The sequence below is a fragment of the Loxodonta africana genome, chromosome 14 (assembly GCF_030014295.1).
Source record: "Loxodonta africana isolate mLoxAfr1 chromosome 14, mLoxAfr1.hap2, whole genome shotgun sequence".
NCBI lineage: Eukaryota > Metazoa > Chordata > Mammalia > Proboscidea > Elephantidae > Loxodonta > Loxodonta africana.
In genome coordinates this window covers 52,256,156-52,275,214 of record NC_087355.1, presented here as the reverse complement: position 1 = coordinate 52,275,214, position 19,059 = coordinate 52,256,156, and the positions used below count along the sequence as shown (strand labels likewise).

The 19,059-nt window shown below is 40.0% G+C and overlaps 1 protein-coding gene across 1 annotated transcript in view; it reads right to left on the bottom strand.

The window, feature by feature from the left end:
• Positions 1 to 18,519, bottom strand: part of GRHL2 (grainyhead like transcription factor 2) — a 108,834-nt gene extending 90,315 nt beyond the window's left edge. The window contains exons 1-4 of the mRNA XM_010588434.3: positions 18,331 to 18,519; positions 12,482 to 12,549; positions 6,992 to 7,385; positions 2,979 to 3,034 (exon numbers count right to left, since the gene is read on the bottom strand). Coding sequence (XP_010586736.1) covers positions 2,979 to 3,034; positions 6,992 to 7,385; positions 12,482 to 12,549; positions 18,331 to 18,498 — 686 coding nt within the window. The 5' untranslated portion in view covers positions 18,499 to 18,519. The remainder of the gene's footprint in view (positions 1 to 2,978; positions 3,035 to 6,991; positions 7,386 to 12,481; positions 12,550 to 18,330) is intronic.
• Positions 18,520 to 19,059: the final 540 nt, after the last annotated feature.

Here is a 19,059-nt window from a genome sequence, read left to right as displayed (position 1 = left end):
CCTGCCTTCCTAAGCAATTTCACATTAACAGTATTATATACAAATATTAACCAATATTCATATCCTATTTTAGAGACAAAATACAGCATATGGTAAAAGAGATGAGACTGCACCAAAGGTCATTTCTAGTACAATGTATACATTTCTAACAGTGACCCATAAGCCAGGTGGTTTAGAGGGGAGAGAAAGTCATTGATGCTCCTCGCCCCTGAGCAAGGCTGAGTCAGGAGAAGATCTGTGAGCTCCTAGCTGGCAACTGGGCAATGCCTGAAGCACAAGAATTGATAGCATTTGCCATGTTTATCCTAGCAACAGATTAACTGGGTGAAATGCTTTCGTTCAATCCGCGTATATACCTAGCCTTCTTTTTATCTAATCAAGATGTTTCAAATAGTTATATCCCACTTTAAAACATTTCAGTATGTGAAAATTCAAAAATCAAGATATTCATTAGTAAGAACCTAGTTCCATAACAAAGAGCATTGTGGGGTTTTTTGTTTGTTTTTAAGCCTGCAAGAAGACTTATGACAGGGTTACTGTAAATCAGGGGTTTGTAAACAATCTAAGGGCCAAATCTGGCCTGCTATCAGTTTTTGTAATAAAGTTTTATTGGAACACAGCTAAGCTCATTTGTTTACACACTGCCTATTGGTATTGTCTCTGGTTGCTTTTGTGCTACAATTGCAAAGTTGTGGCAGAGTTCGTATGAGCCACAATACATATTGACCACCTAGCCCATTGCAAAAGAAGTTTACGGAACCCTCCTTTAACACATTTAAAACACAATTTAAATTACAAAACAAAACACTTATTTTCCTGACTTTGAAGATTATATCGACTGTTTAAAATGGGCATCATTTTTTAACATTTTCACTCAAAAATATTTATATCTGCTACACTACAGGATGTCACACAGTGATGGCTCACTAACAAAGGTTTTGTTTAGTTCCTGAATCACCAAAAAATCTTCACTGGGACCATCTATTTTTTAGCTCTTTAAATTCACATTCTTTGAAAGCTGGATGCAAAGGTGACTCTCTCAAAGTTTGCCTCTTAAAATGGCCTACTTAGGGGATTATAAGATACTCTTGCTTTCTTTGTTAAATATTTCCATGCTGTTTGATTTTTTTTTTTTTTAACTTCTCTAATGAGGAAAAAAAATGCTGAAGGGCAAAATAACACTCCTCTTAGATGATAAAAATCTTAGGTTTAAACTTATAAACTAATTCCAGAATATGCTTCTTAGTACAAGATGGGAAACAAATCATTCAAGGCAGAACCAATTCCATTGCCGTTTTGCATGAAAAGGCAATTTTGATACAGTATGATTGGAATTTTAGAGCTGGACAGGATATTAGGAATCACCTAGACCAGTGGTTCGTAACTATTTGGGGGCACATATTATGAAGAAAGTGATGAACCCCCCTTCCAGAAAAGTGCATATGTCAACATAAATTATTTAAAATATAATTTCAGGTGTCCATGTCCCCCAAGCCTATCCAGGATAAGAGCCCCTGGTGGGGTCCATCTCCTTCATTTTATAGCTCAAGTGGGGCTGGGAATTGCTCACCCCACTGACAGTGACAGCAGCAGAAAGAGAAGCCAGGTCACGTGAGTGGTAGGTAAGGCTCTTTGCTCTGGCCTAAGAGCTGACTACATGGCGATCTGGATTTCTACCATGTAAATTACATATGCATTCCACATTTCAGGAGATGTTTTGAATTTCATTCTCCCCACATCCCCACTCAAGTTCTCATGAGGATGATCTGGGGAGGATCACTGGGGAGCCTGAGAATGGAACAAGACCCTGAAGGATAAGGAGGACATCAAGTGGAAACAGGGAGACTAGAAGAGGGCCAAATATGAAAAAGTAAGAAGGTTAGAAATAAGGTGGAAAACAAGGTTCAAAGTAAAGAGGGACCAGAACATGGAGGGATCTGACAACCTTCGTAAGGAATTTGTGTTTAATTCCACCTAAAATAAAAAAATCACTGGCAATTTCTGTGGATGGGAGAGGTAAAATCATTTCTTGCCATTCCCTCTTGTCTTCAGGCATGATTGTGACTCAAGGTCTTTGAACATCTGGCCTCTCTACCTAGAGTGCTCTTGATCCTTCTTTTCCTAGGACACTCCTGCTGCTAATCCTTCAAGACTCCACACAAATGCCACTTCCTGTGAAGCCTTGCTCCCCAATCCACCTCCCATCCACACCCACCCACACACACCTACACCTGTACATCCTCTGAGCTCTCTGTTCGTATATCTCTGTACCAGGACTCATCACTTGCGAAATGCATTGCAATTTGTCTGTCACCACGTACGTCTCCTCCAAAGTCTATGGGACTCTTATAGGGAGAGGTTATATTTTATTCCCAATCCTTATCTCATTGCTGGTACATGGGAGGCCCTTCAAGGAAAGCGTTGGCAGGGAGATCAGTTATATTGCAATAATTCAGGAGAAAGTTGACAAGGGTAAAGTTGAAAGGGAGATAACAAGTAGAATAGACACATTAAACACTTGGCGCATGCTGTGGAAGTATAGCAGGAAGGCAGACAGACCCTTACACCTGTGGCTTGGGTGGCTGGGAGGATGGCTACATCATTTTCCACAACAGGAAATAAAAGCAGAAGTTCAGATATGAAGGAAGTGGAGGAGCAGGGGAAGAAGGAGAAAAGAAAGATAGAGAGTTTCATTTTACACGTGTTGAACTGGAGGCCTGTGAATGCGGTTCAGAGGAACACTGAAGAAGAGAGGTCTAGCAAAAACAAGGAAGAAAAGAGGGTCTAGGCTTCAGAAAATTGGTCAAGATTGGAAATAATGATGTAGAAGTCACTTGTATAGAGAGAAGAATTGAAGATATAGGAAATCAGGTTGTTTCGTAAAAGTATACAAAGAATAAATGCTTAGTGTATAACTTGGGATTTATTTAAAGGGTTATCAGTTCCTCAGTTTCTAGATTGATATCCTGGTAACTTACCTTGAAGTTTGGTCATATATGTACTCCTCAGCCCCAACTGAAGCGCTCCGAAATTTCTGCAAAGTTCAAAAGTCATGAAAATTAAAACAATATGAGTCATTGTGCCAAAAAAAAAAAAAAAGTGATAAATGTATCCAATCTGTTTTACGCTCTCTCTTTAGAAAAAAAGTTATTCCTTTTTTTGGTGTCATGTTTTCAATCTACAGTGAAAATAGTTATCAGATGTTCATGCATCTTGCATATCCTCTGCACACCAAGAACTACAGTCAATGGCTCATACATTTAGTCCCCGACTTAACAGTGTATTCGCTGTTTCCATGAACTGCACTTATGACCATCTGTGATTTGTCTCTTTTTTGTACATCTTATTGTTAGCACTGTGCACTGCATACGATGTTGCCGCACATAATTTGCTGATGCTATCACTCTCAGATGTTTGCTCGCAGATGTTCAAAGATCGAATTTATAAAGATATAAACAGCAATAATAATGAAAACTAAAAAAGAGAGATAGAGGTATTCAACTTACATCAAAACAGACTTACAATAGAGTTATTGGAACAGAACCCCATCATAAGTCAGGGGCTATCTGTATGTACATTTGTTATTTGTATACCTACTTCTCACTTATCAACTATCTCGTCATCCAAAATTTTGCATTTATGACAATAGCAAAAAAATCCACTATCTGACTATTTGTGCATTAACAACATACATCTGGCAGTAATGACTACTGAGGTGCAAGGCCAGAGTAACACGGGCTGTGATGGTTAAGGTTATGTGTTAACTTGGCTGGGCCAAGATTCTCAGGGGCTTGGCAGTTATGTAACGATGTGATTTGGCAGTTATGTAACGATGTAATTTGGCAGTGATGTAATGATATAGTCAGCCTCCATTTTGTGATTTGATGTGGTCATCCTCCATTTTCCCATAATGCTGATTTTCACATAAGAACCTGGTCTTTGGAACCTAACCTTGTCCATAAGTGAGGAATTGGTGTACTGTCATAAATGTGAAACGTTGGATAATAAGATAGTCGATAAGTGCACAGTAGGTATACATCCTTCATATCATCACAGGTATTGAGTGTTTACAGGTATTAGAAACTGTTTTCTCAAAAATGTAAAACATTTCTTCCATTTTCTATTATCTCCAGCACTTATCCCAAATGTCACAAATTCCAAGTCAATGGAACACAAATTACAGAAGCCACACAGCATAGCAAAACACAGTATAGTAGAGTGGTTAGAAGCACAGTTTCTAGAACCAGATTGTCTGGGGTCAAGTACTTGCTCTTTTACCTATTACCTTTGTAACCTGGGGCAAGTGCCATATTTTCCCCATCCGTGAAATGCTTACACCTTATAGCTAATGGAAGGATTAAATGAGTTAATAGAGGCAAAGTATTTAGACAAGCACTTGGTATACAGTCAGCACTACATATGTATTAAATACTATTATACGGTAATGGCTTGACCATAGTCGGAAACCCTGGTGGCATAGTGGTTAAGCACTACAGCTACTAACCTAAAGGTCGGCAGTTCAAATCCACCAGGCACTCCTTGGAAACCCTATGGGGCAGTTCTACTCTGTCCTTCAGGGTTGCTATGAGTCAGAATCGACTCGATGGCAACTGGTTTGGTTTTTTTTAGTTTTGATCATAGTCAGTGTCCTTCTGAAAGAATTCCTTCATTATCACAATATTGGAAAAGTAAGTTTCTTAGAGAAACTCTAAATCTTTTTACTACATGTGAAGAAATTTCGGTCTGGAGATATTCAGTTGTTAATTCTATGAACAATATACCAGGTTGAATTATAAATATATAAGAAAGACATTTGGTATTCACCCATAAGTAGTTCTCAGTTCCTGAGCACATGGGAGGACTGAACCTCTCAGCCCTCCTGCAGTTACATAGGCCCTGAAATGTGAGTAGAAGTAATAATGTCACCTCCAAGTCAAAGTATTTACAAGTCAGTGTGCTATCTCCCCGGGTCCCTGCATAGCACAAATGGTTTGCCCTTGGCTACTAACCTAAAGGTTAGCAGTTCAAATTCATCCAGCAGTACCACAGAAGAAAGTCCTGGCAATCTGTTTCCATACAGATTTCGAAAAACAAACAAAACCAATTGCTGTTGAGTTGATTCTGACTCATAGCAACCCTATAGTTCAGAACAGAACTGCTCCACAGCATTTCTAAGGCTATAATCTTTATGGGCAGGAGCCCTTGTGATGCAGTGGTTAAGAGCTCAGCTGCTAACTGAAAGGTTGGCTGTTCAAACCCACCAGCTGCTCCAAGGGAGAAAAATGTGGCAGTCTGCTTCCGTAAAGATCACAGCCTTGGAAACCCTATGGCGGCAGTTCTACTCTGTCCTATAGATCACTGTGAGTCAGAATCAACTCGACAGCAATAGGTTTTGGTTAATCTTTATGGAAGCAGATTGTCCCATCTTTCTCCTGCAGAGTGGATGGTGTGTTTGAACAGCCAACTGCACCACCGAGTTTTGTCCATAAAGATTACAGCCAAGAAAACCCTATGGAGTAGTTCTACTCTGTAACAGACCAGGTTGCCATGAGTCTGAATAGACTCGACTGCAATAGGTTTGGGGTTTTTGTGTACCATTGACATGGTCTCCCTTCCCCTGCTGGGGTGACCCCGGAAGCCACATGTAGAGGTGGCAATGTCACAAGACGAAGAGCACCTAGATTTGAGTCACTGATTGGAGAATACATCCTATTGGAATGGCCAACTAAGCACATGAAAAGATGCTGAATATTCTCGACATCAGAGAAATGCAAATTCAAACCACAATGAGCTACCACCCATTCCAACTAAAATAGCTAAAGTTAAAAAGACTGACAATACCAAGTTTTGGCAAGGATGTTGACAAAAGCTTGTTGCTGGTGGGAATGTAAATGGTACAGCCACTTTGCAACACTGTATTGCAGTACCTTGTAAAGTTAAACATATATTTAGCATATGACCCAGCAATTCCAAACCTAAGTATTCACCCAGGAGAGATAAAAACACGCATTCACATAAAAATACGTCCATGAATGTTCACAGTAGCATTATTCTTATTATTTATAACTCTAGAGTGCTACTCAGCAATGAAAAAAAAAAAAACTATCAAAGCAAGCAATAAAATGAATGAACCTCAAAAATCTTATGTGAAGTGAAAGAAGACAAACGTAAAATACTTAATGTAGTGTTTCATAAAATTTTAGAAAAGACTAAACTATAGTGGCAGAAAGCAAACTAGAGTTTGCCTAGATCAAGGCGGGAGGGGAGGGCTTCAAGCACAAGGGGGCTCAAGGTAACTTTTAAGGTGAGGAAACTATATATCTTGAGTCTGGTGTAGGTTGCAAAATTATATACAATTATCATTAATTCTCAAATGGTACAATTAAAATGCATGAATTTAAAACAAACAAGCAAGCAAACATAATTATTTCTGCAATTTCTAAGGGCACATGTAAATTCTCTGCAAATACAGACTGTGTGGTCTCTATTGGTAAGCTACAAAGTACACACACACATACACACACTGAATTATTGACAATACGAATCCTCTGTCTTGGCTATTCAATCAGACAAGATTTTAAAGGATTATATTAAAAAGTTATATTGTAAAAAATATATATTGTACAGGTAACATCTTCACTTCAGGTGCTATTTGGAAGGTTACAAGAAAAGGTCAAGGTAAAAACTTTTCAAAGTAGGGAGTTTTCACACAAATATCTCTTAATTCCTCATAAATATTTAAGTTTTAGACTACAACTAAAACTTTAAAGGCAAAGGAATCTGTCATCTACAGAGTCCAGAAAAATAGAACTATTCCTTCACACACATAGACCTATAGGTTATTAAAAGGTGTTTATAAAGAAAGATACAAACAAGACCATTAAAAAAAGAGAAACACCATTTAATTCATTTATCCCACTTAAGGAGAAAATAATTACCTGGGGGCTCTGACTTTGGGCTCTGGGTGCTCACAAAAGAGCCAGGAACTCACCTCTGTGGGTCCGTCTTTGAAGCTCTCGCTGTAGGTGCTGTCGGGGGTGCTGCGCTGGTCATCCTTGAGATAGGTGCTGTGGGTGGCCATGGAGGGCACGTCATACTGAGACTGTTCGTAGATGACCACGCGGTGCTCCTCGCCATCCCCACGGGAGTAGTGCACAGGTGGGACCATGAAGACGGGTGTAAACTCTTCGGCTTTCACCACAGTGACTCCCGACACGGGGATGACCGCTGGGCTCTCGGGGACGTTGGTGCTATACTGCTCCCTCTTGGGATTCTCCAGGTGGTCTTGATTTAGGGAAAGGTTCACTGGAACAGTCTTTAGGACCTGCACTCGGTTTTCTCCTCCACTCAAATTACTCTGAGCTTCACTGGTGCCAAGACAGTTTCTGTGTGTTTAAACCCACCCCGGCAACATGATAGAATTAGAAAATTCACCATTTAGCAGCTGCTGATAAAATAACTGATGCAGGTGCTAATCAGAGGGTGCTGAGGCCACGAGGAGATAGGATGACTGTGAACTTTACAACGGAAAGGCCAAGCTGACAACACCTGAATCCACCCTGACTCTTTGCATCACTAAATGTAGGACAATCAGATATATGCACCTGGCAGTGAAGGAGCCCTGGTGGCGCAGTGGTTAAAAGCTCCGCTGCTGATGGAAGGGTCTGTGATTAATCCATCAGCCTATCTGTCAGAGAAAGATGTGGCAGTCTGCTTCCATGAAGATTACAGCCTTGGAAACTTTATAGGGCAGTTCTACTTTGTCCTCTAGGGTCACCATGAGTCGGAATTGACTCCACCCCAAAGGGTTTGGTTTTTTTTTTCCCCCTCTCATGGTGTCCTGCAGTGTGAAGTCTTCAGTACCTATATCAGGCATTATTGGCATTGGGGAAGGTGGGGGGTGGGCAGGGGAGAAGAGTTGGCTCTAGACCTAATCAAGTCTTTAGAGCTAACTTCCAGCTTTCAGAAAATACAGGAGCTGGAAGAATGACTTAAACATCAAAAAGAAGGATGGACCAGAATGTAGCACATCTTACTGACCTGGCTTCTTCAACAAGGCAAAGGCATGAAAAGAAGTGGAAGAGTGAGGGGACTGTTATAGATTAAAAGAGATTTAAAAGCCATAACAATCAAATATGACAAGTAGGTCTTGTTCGAATCCTCATCCGAACAAGCGAAAGAGGCATTTATGAATCAATGGGTTTTGTGAGGCAACTGAACATGAACTGGGTTATTAGATGATATTACGGAGGTGTTGTTAATTTAGTTAGGTGCTATAATGGTTGTGAGATTATGTAATAAAATGTCCTTAAATTTTAAGAGATACAAAACCCATTGCCATTGAGTCAATTCCGACTCATTGCAACCCTACAGGACAGAGTAGAACTGCCCCATAGAGTTTCCAAGGAGCAGCTATTGGATTCAAACTGCTGACTTTTATGGTTAGCAGCTATAGTACTTAACCACTATGCCACCAGGGTTTCCAACCAAGTTAGAAGTATTTAGAGGTGATATCACAAAAAAGAAAAAAAAAGGAAGAAAAGGGGAGAAAAGATAGAAACTAAGAAGGTGGATAAAAATCTATCATTACCGAGCCTTGAGGATGGGATGTATATTTAGGGATTCATTATACTATCCTTTCTACTTCTGTGTATGTTTAAAAACTTTCTAAAGAAAAAAGTTTTAGAAGAGCTTAAAATAAAAAAAAAAAAGATTTGCTTTTGAAACCTGGTGAGTAATTTGAAGGGAGGTGGTGGGAAGGGTATTTTTCACTTTTCTGTGGGCTAAACTCCTTATAGGAAACACAAGATATATGACAAGTTATCATTAAAATATTTTAGCCAAACTGAGAAACAACATGAAAGCACTGAAGTAGTTTCGGGCCTTACAGAAGTGGTGTACCTGGGCTTATATAAGACAAGATCTCCCAGATCTCACATCTCCTGACTGGAGAGAGAAAGGAGAGGGTTTGGAAAATTAATTCTTGCCAAGCCAGGATGAAATACTTTCACTTACGGCAAGGAATCCTGGGAGATAGTAGAAGCAAAGAGGAACTCATTAATGGAAGATTATTGTTGATAGCCAAATAATTTTCCCACCAAAATCCTTTTGGTCAGTAAAATTTGGGGCTACCTCTCACTTGTTTATGGTTTATTCCAAATGATATGGAGAGGAAACACCTACATGTTTTATGTGGAGCTCTGTCTCAAATGTCTGCACCTTTTTTTAACTACTGTGTGCTTTCTGGGGCTTACTGCCATCCCTCACTGAGAGAAATATTCAAATAAAATTGGTTCTTCCAAGAACTGGACTCGTTCCTCTCTGTAAAGAAGGAAGTCCATTAGCCTCTGAGCTTTCCTAACTATCAAACAGGCCTTGATATTTTGAGCTTTGATTTTTCAGATAAAACTTCAAAGTGAAGCTTGAGAGAAGAGTGACTCCACATGAACAAAGCCAACAAAAAAATATCTAACCTTCTCCGAGTTCATCTCAGATCTGTCGAGATCATTCTAGAAAAGAATCTGCTAAGGAATAAAATCACAAGTCTACAGTGTACAAAGGAATACAAGGCTTTAGGCAATAATCTGGTTTCCTGATCAACTCAATACAGCAAACCTGTGTCTAAGGCACAGTGGAATTTTCTAAATTATGTTTAATCTAAATCAAATTAGCTGGAAGATGCCAAAATCCAGACCACCCATTTACATCAGCATTTCCAGCTCCATTGTTCAGAACATTACATGGAATGTTAATAGATGTTCCTCAAAGAAAGAAGTTCATGATAAAAATCAGTTAAAAAAAAAAATGCTGCCACAAGACCAAGCAGGAGTTTCACAAAGATCAGGAACACAGCAAAGGCTCATGCTTATTTCACCAGACCCTTTTGTGGAGCAAAAATCATTACTATCTTATAGATAATATCCTGCAGGTTGGGTTAAGAAGGGTTCGTCTACATTGACTCGCTACCAAAGCAATTACCTAGTTACCACTTCTCTGGGCCTTTCACAGGCAAAGTCTCACTGTCTTTGCCAAAATATTCAGTTAACAGATTTCTCATAGCTAGAGTCCATTTAGGTCAACTTTCTTAACCTTTTTATTCATGCAAAATGTATGAATTCTAAAGACGAAACACAAAGCCAAAATATTTTTCGGTGTTCTTACAAACAAATAAGCAAATAATGATGTCGTTTAAATCGAGTTGAATCGGTATTACCATATCACCAGGAAATAATCAATTCAATTCAGCATCACCGATCATGTGTAACTTTCTCTATAAAACAGAAACTAAAGCCAGAGAGCTTCAGAAAGACATCTGAAAAATGGAAAATTAGTACAAAGTAAGAATTATTTTAAGATACTGACTCACCTGCAATAGAATTTAAAATTGAACTAAATATTATAAAACAAAAAAAAAATCCAATGCCAAGAATGGTACATTAAATATGCTCTTAAAAAAAAATTGGATCATATCATTGAGATTCTCATTTATTTTTCCAAGATTCAGCTTGTGTGTACAGGCAGTTGTAATAATATTATGTTAGTACATGGCACCTTAATTCATGAATGCACTCCAGATCAAATGATAACCCAAAACCAAACCCATTGCCGTCAAGTCGATTCCAACTCATAGCGACCCTATAGGACAGAGCGGGACTGCCCCATAGGGTTACCAAGGTTGTAAATCTTTACAGAAGCGGACTGCCACAACCTCTTTCCATGGCGCAGTTGGTGGGTTTACTGCCTACCTTTTGGTTAGCAGCCAAGCGCTTTAACCACTATGCCACCAGAATTCTACTAAGTCATAATTAGTCTACACAAGGTGGTGTAGTATATACCCCACTGGCAGATTTTTAAACGTGCTCCATTGAAATAACAAAAATAACCACTAAAGTACAATGAGATGCTGTCAGTTTTTAATGTTCTAAAAGATGCTTTAACAAAAAATGACCTCTTTTGTCTATTATGTTGTCATGTAGGCAGAGCATACATCTCAGACTCATTTTTCCCTGACCTGCTATGATCACTGCTATAGGGTAGCAGACAGCACCAGTCCAGCTTCATATCTACTGGCCAAAAAACCCTAACCAAACCTGTTGCTGGCAAGTCAATTCCAACTCATAGTGACCCTATCGGACAGAGTAGAACCACCCCATAGGGCTTCCAGGGAGCAGCTGGTGGATTTAAACTACGGACCTTTTGGTTAGCAGCTGAGCTGTTAGCCACTGTGCCACCAGGCCTTCTATATCTAGCAAGATCATGGAAAATTCCAGGACCATCAGAGAGTTTTTTCTTCCTGTCATCACTGTGCCAACTATGGCACAGGTCCCCAGAAGATCCCTCCTGGAAAGGTGAATCAGATTCAAACAGCATTAATCTTCTGCTGGGGTTGCGCCTTGAAGTGATATACAGCCAAAGGCTATATATGGCAATCGTATAGCAAAATAACGAAGTCATAACCAGTTCCTATAAAAGCCAGGTAAAATTCTGATGTATAAGCTGGACCGGGTGAGGGGGTGGGGGGGCTTCATTTCTCCTAGCTTCCCATTTCTCTGTGAAAGAAGCTCCAGTAGAAAAATCATGTGTGGCTCCTCTCTATCTCTCTGCAGGGGAAGAGATTTATTTATTTGGTAAGTTTAAGAGATGTAGCTGAGCAGCGTGATTCAGACCCTTCGGGTTCTTTCTTTTTGTCTAGATCTTCCTGGCCAAAGAGGGGCACTCCAGTCACACCCTGCCATGCCACAAGTGGCCTGTCCTTTTGGAGAGGCCTGAAGTCCTGCCTGGAACTGGGTACATGTGAATGTATCTCAGTCAGGACTGAAGAGCTACCAACTGCAGATTCAGAGTCATATTCTCCAACTGGCTTCATCAGAAATAAAGCTCTTTTTGTTAGTTTTTAATCTCAACTTGTCTGTGCTTTATTTTTCAGCCAGTTCTTAACTCAGGAGCACAAGGAAGGGGTGCTACACAGGTGCTACACAGTGATTTTCTACCATCTTTTGTGCCCTGCACCCAAGGGTGCTCCCTAATGCTCGTGGCTCTCCACCAGCTGCATCTCTGGGCTGAGAAACACCCAAACTCCTTCCTTTCACCCCTCGTGGAAAGTGATCCTTTAAGTATCTCACTCTTGAAGAACCTGCTCACAAGTATATAAACACAGGGTTGATCAGAAAAATTAATCCTAGCAGTGGGCTGTCTTGCCACCATATCATCCCACTTAGGATTTTAAGCCTCCTGGAAGGAGGTGTCTGAAAAGCCCTCTGATGGCCTTTGGATGCACATCAAAAAAATGTAACTTGCTTTCCCTACTGAGAGACTGGTTTTTGTCCAGATCCTAACAGACTGATAGAGGAGCTAAGCTTCTTGACCGTCCCCCCTCCAACCTCATCTCCTCTTAAGAACAAGATTGTCTAATACTGTTTTTTAAAAAAAACAGAAAAAGTTATTTTGAGGTCCAGGCATACTCCTTTACATGATACCATACCTTTTATCCTGGTCTTCTTGATTGTCACTTGCTTTACTTATAGGCAGCAGCCTCTTGTCTCGAGGAACCTGGAAGTATCACCAACCATTAGTCAGACTTACACATATTCAACAGCAACCATACGCTGAGCTAGACACCAGCACAAGCAAAGAAACTAAAATGGACTGTTTTGCAGGAAAAGGTTATAAATTTGCTAGAGCCAGGAGATGGTTAAAGGTGGGTGGCCTGAACGACAATGATGGGAGAGCCAGAAACAAAGGGATGGTGATAACCACAGGACCACAGCCACCAAGGAGCACCCACAATTCTGCTGCATACTGCTCTTATGGGAGACTGCTAAGGCACCCCCCACCCTGAAGACCTCCCATGTCCTCCCCAACCTTGAGAGTGGGTGAGGGGAAAGGAACAATGTGAGTGGAGGGTGAATCTGGACATTTGTGCACCTGAACAGACAGAAAATATGGATTTAAAACAAGCTATAGTATACTGTAACTGGAGTTACAACAGTTATAGTAAGTAACTGGGACTGACTCTCCACTCTGATGGTAGACTTCAGGTGCTGACCTCTGGGGGAGCAGACTGTTGGCCAAGTGGGGAGGCAAGCATCTAAGATAACAGGAACACACTTTAACCACCCTCTCTATACAGAGTTTGTGGGCCTGCTTCCACAATTTTTCTTCAAATGCACTTTCATCCTTGTCTTAACAAACATACCAACTGCTATTAAGTCAGCTCTGACTCGTGGCGACCCGCTGTGTGTCAGAGTAGAACTATGCTCCGCAGAGCTTTCAGTGGCTGGTAATCTATTTCCAAAAAACAGATTTGGCCATTTTTTTCAGAAATAGGTTACCAGCCTTTTGTCCCAAGTGCCTCTGGGTGGACTCGAACCTCCAACCTTTTAGTTAACAGTGCATTAACTGTTTGCACCATCTAAGTACCTTAACAACCATGATATCAACATGTTGCCTGAAAAAGTATTGAAAAAGTACTGCTTGAAAGGAGGAACACTCACACCAGTTGTGTTTCTAACCATCATCTAATTTTCCTCCTGTATCACAGGTTGCTTATATTTCTCTGCCATGGTTGCAAACAGGTGCGAAGTAGGTTTGATTTGGTTGGTTGGTTAGATTATTTTTGCCCCTTTTTGTGAAATTTCCAGATCTTCCTTCTGGCCAAAATTCTTTAAACCCAAAATGCAGCCTCCACTATTCTGAGATGAAAGAACTTTTATGAGAGCAGCCCTCTTCTGGATTTGCCTAGCAATTCCTATGTTTTTCACTCACCCATATATATATATGCAAGCCCAGTTATCTGGACTATGGAGGAGACATAGTAGGGTGGCTAAGAGTACAGTTCTAGAGCCTAACTGCCTGGGTTCAATTCTCAGCACTACCATTAAGCAAATGTGTCTCAGTTTCTCATCTGTAAAATGAAAATAATGATGTCCTGTAACTCACAGGGCTTTTACTAGAATTAAATGAGCTAATTAAAAAAAAAAAAAAAAGACATGCCTTGTACTTTCTAAGTATTTGTTAAATAAAAATAAAATAAATCATATATACATCCTTCATTCATATATTAATTTTGCGGGTCTATAATGTACCAGGGAGACCTGGTGGCACAACAGTTAAAGGCTCAGCTGCTAACCAAAAGGTTGGCAATTCGAACCCACCAGCTGCTCCTTGGGGAAAAGATGTGGCAGTCCGCTTCTGTAAACATTACAGCCTTGGAAATCCTACGGGGCAGTTCTCTGTCCTATAGGGTCATTATGAGTCAGAATCAACTCGATGGCACACAGCAACACAATGTACCAGGCATTGCTAAGAGCTAGATAGAAATGATGTGAATAAAACATAGTTCCTGCCATCTACTGACAATGACAGATAAACATAAAATTTCAATACCCAGTAATATGAGGGAAAACTGAGCCTCACAGGGCACTCTGAAAGCCTAGAAGATGGAGCTCAGTCAAGGAGCTGGGCTCTGAGTAGGAATTCGTCAAGTAGATCGAGAAGTCTTTCCAGCCCAGGGCACAACATATAAAAAGTCTTGAGAATATAACAGAATAGGGAAGTCATGGCCAGCTTAAGGAATAAGTGAGGGGGTAATGTGGCCTCAAAGATGAGCAAAAACCAGGTGAGCAAGGGCCCTTTTAACATGCTGTGTACTATGGCACACTTTGTGGTCCCTTTAATGTGCTGTGTGCTGCGGCACAAACACATTCTCCTTGGCTGTCAGGGCATTCTTCACCCACCCTCTCCTCTTACGCCCAGTCACAAAGTCCCACAGGTCTCTGAAATCCACCCACTTCCCTGTTTGTCTGCCTCCTAGTTCAGCCTTTAACATCACTTGCCTGGGGCTGCTTCACCAGCCTCTTTACTGGCCTCTCATCTCCTATTTTTAGTCTCTGCAAACCCATTTTCTTTATAGGAGGACCCAGAGTGATTTTAAAATGCAAGTCTGATCCCACCGTGTACCTACTTTAAATTTTTCAAAGGTTTCTCATTACTCTTAGAATCTTTAACATGGCCTCAAAAATGTCTCCTAGCTTAACTTGAAGGAGAAGGACATCATGCTTGGTAAAGCACAGGGTTAGCGGAAAAGAGGAAGACTCTCAATGAGATGGATTGACACAGTGGCTACAACAATGGGCTCAAGCATAACAACGATTGTAAGGATGGCACAGGACTTCTGTGGTACATAAGGTTTCTATGATTTGGAGCCGACTCGACAGCACCTAACAACAACAGCCTCAACTTGGGCTGCCCCCTCTTTCCTCACCACATTTCACTCACACTATATCTATGACCATATGATACTCCCTTTTATAGCAGAACCATCACATAAAATCCTCTCTGCCTGAAACTCATCCCACTCCCCCCAACCTCCCCACTCTACCTGTGACTCCCCCAGGCTGCCTCCTATCCATACTTAGAGTCTGATCTTAAATTTTGGTATCTATGATAAGATTACAATCTTTGAGTGTCTACTTTGAGTATGGTTATATTAAGTGCTTAAAATGTAGTAAGCCCTCACTAGGTCCTGGTTCAAAGAAAGAATGAATTAGTTAAAATGGCCTGTTAAATACAGAACCAAAGAAGTAGAAGAAATGGGGATTCCATACACTAAAACACATTAAAAAAGAAAAAAAAAATACCATCAAGTTGATTCTGACTCATAGCAACCCTACAGGACAGAGTAGAACTGCCCATAGGATTTCTAAGGAGCGCCTGGTGGATTCGAACTGCTGACCTTTTGGTTAGCAGCTGACCTCTTAACCACTACACCACCAGGGTTTCCATTAGCAACTCTCAAACCACATGGAAGCCCAAACTGTCAACAATTGCAGGCAGTACCCGGGTTACAAAAAGTTTCCGTTCCTAAGTCTATCTTTAAGTTGAATTTATACATAAGTCAAAACAGTTAGGTATGGTTCATATTTAAAGCCAGTTAGTCAAATGTTTGTCTTAGTATATAGTGTAACTTTCTATGCAAAAAACTCACTAAAGAAACACTTCCAGATAACACAGTAATAATAACATTTTGATGCATCCATGTGTTATTATGAACCACTGGGCTTCCATATCAACTCATACTCACACACAATCATTTGCCATCTTTTATTTAACCGAATACTAAATTATTTCTTGAACATATTGTTTTGTCTTTATTTTGTGCCTGTTTTTGTGGCTGACTTCTGGAGAACTCTCCCAAATGCTGACCTAGGGAATCTCCCACTCAAATTAAAAAAGAGACTCTCTTTTTTTCATTAACATTCCACTTTACAACATAGAAAGTCTATCCTCAAAGTAGATTTAACTTTGTTATAACTTTAACACCAGCTTCTATAAACTGTGAAGATAAAGAGAACTAAGGCGTCAACATGATCATCTGCACATCAAGTTTTTGGAAATAAGACTCTTCCCACAGACACTAAAATGTTTCCAGTAAAAATATAGTAAAGCTTGTGCAAAATGAAAGAGGCATATAATTCTATTATTACACACACAATCTTAGAAAATATTTTATGTATACACTTTATATTCTAAATTAATAAATTAATCATGGAAAATATTACTTCAACATAAGAAGTTATAGACTTGGCTACAACTTGAGTTTTATGTAAAACTCCCCATGCTGCATCTTGAAATATTTACAGAAAACAGCATTTCAACTATTCTTTAAATGTTAGCAAATCTGCAAGAGAAGAGGTAATCTGGGTCCCATTTTAATTAACACTTAATTGTACACTACAGAGACCTGGTGGCAAAGCAGTTAAGCACTCAGCGCTAACTGAAAGGTCAGCTGTTCAAATCCACCAGTTACTTCGAGGGAGAAGGCAGATCTGTTGATCTGCTTCCATAAAGATTATAGCCAAGAAAACCCTATGGGGCAGTTCTACTCTGTCCCTTGGGTCACTGTGAATTGAAAACCGACTCAACAACACCTAAATAACAATAATTATCCACTGAACATATGGGAGATAAAGTATATTGCTTTCATAAATTACTAATTACTTTTGTTTCAGGGTATGCTTCTCTTTTTCATTAGGAAACCGGAAAGAAATAAGGAAAAGGGAAGCCAGAAGGAAATAAGCAGACTGAAGATAACTAAAAGGAAAATGATGCCTTCTGGGTGACTTTGTCTGAAGTTGCTCAAGATGTGGGGTAGGCAGGCAGGGATCTAGTTCTTATTCCGAAATTGGAGTTCTTTTCACCCAACTAGTGAAACTAATTTTAGCAAAATAAACACAGTCATTCTCACCTTTGTGCCAATTCCCAGCGTCAACCAGAGGTATCTACAATCAAAGCAGGCAATAAATCTCCTCAATCAGTAAATACCTGTTGAAGTTTCACACTTCACCAGTTCTGAGGGAGCAAGTCTACCAGATTTATAGTCGACACAGGCTACTGTTCCTTGTTTGAGTTCCTGAAATACTCCTATTTTATAAGTATTGTATGGCAGATATTTTTGTTAATGTAAGTGAATTACCTTCATTTTGTTTTAAGGGTATTTCGAAAAATACAGTACTCGTTGAAATAAATGAAAGTTAGGGTTGAAACAAAATTAAGTTTTGGAACTGCTGCAAAAGAGTTCTACAAAACTATGCATTAGAATGTTTCTTATAAGATTGAAAAATCTACATGTCCTGAAGGTTCTTATAAAACTGAAAAATCTAGAAGCAACCTAAATGCCCACCCAATAGGCAGTGACTAATTAAAAATATGGCCTAGCCACACAATGTAATATTTTTCATAAAAAAACATAAACATAACGTCAAGTTGGCAGCAAAGAAGCATTTGTAATATGATGTCGGGTAGGAATTATGCTGATGATATGAATGCATGTGGACAAAGGACACGAGAAGTAATTATCCAAAAATGAGAACTTCCTCTGGGTGGGTAGTGAAGATGTGCTTCCAGAGATGGGAAAGAAGAGAGGCAATGAGAACAGGAAGAATTAAGGCTGAATTCTGTAGCAAGGGTGGAAATGTTATTAGTTCTCTGGCGTGTGGTGAAGAATCTGTCCCCTCTGAATTTAGGAGGCCCTTTTATCTCTTCAGGAGGCCCTGGGTGGTACAAACGGTTTGGGCTTTACTACTAACTTAAAGGTTGGTGGTTCAAACCCACTCAGCAGCACCATGTAAGAAAGGCCTGGCAATCCACTTTGTAGATTACGGTCAAGAAAACCTTATGAAGCAGTTCTACTCAGCAACACATGGGGTCACCATGAATCAAAATAGACTCAATGGCAATGTCTGTGTGTGTGTGTGTGTGTATTATCTCTTCTCACCAAGGAGCGGTGGCCTTGGCGGTAGTAGGAGGGCAGGGTGGGGCTGCGGGGTCTACCTTGTAGTAGTCATACAGCAGGCCAAGAGCAGCAGCGCTGTCCTCGTCACCATTAATACTCATCATCGCCTTGGTGGCGGCCGTCAGGGGATTTTCCAAATATGACTTCCAGGCTTCATCCTCACTGGTGTAGGCTCTTCGGGTATTGAATGGAGGGTCACTGGGCATGGGCACTAAGGCCACCAGTCGTTTATTACTGTGAAAGCAAGAGACATGTGAGGCTCATCATCAGAGCAGCGTTCCTACTAAATACATACATAATACGCTTATAAGCGTTACTTTGTACTTCTCACAGAATGTGGGGAAAGGGAATGGAAATGTAAAACTAAAGTGACTGTCATAGTTGCATTATAAAGCCACCGATTTATTTCTTCACGTCTATGAGAAGAAATAATGGTCTTTAAAAAGCAGTATAAATCAATCCTTTTCAAACTCGGTTTTCCACACCTGGTCATTGTAGAGCCAAGTCATTGTATGTAATTGTTCTTCATTAATGAATGCTACAAAGTAAGCCTGTGAGAGAGAAGTTTCATTTAATCTCTAAGTTCTAATTGAAAATACGTGCAACACATTAAATTTAATCAATATTTTAATGATCATTAAGAACTGTTCTATCTAGTTTAACCTATACTTGAAATTGCTAGTCAATTATAGACCAATCCAGATCTCTTAATTGAAGAAGGCAATGTAAGCCACTTTGCAAACAAAGCCTGTTACAAATATGCTATT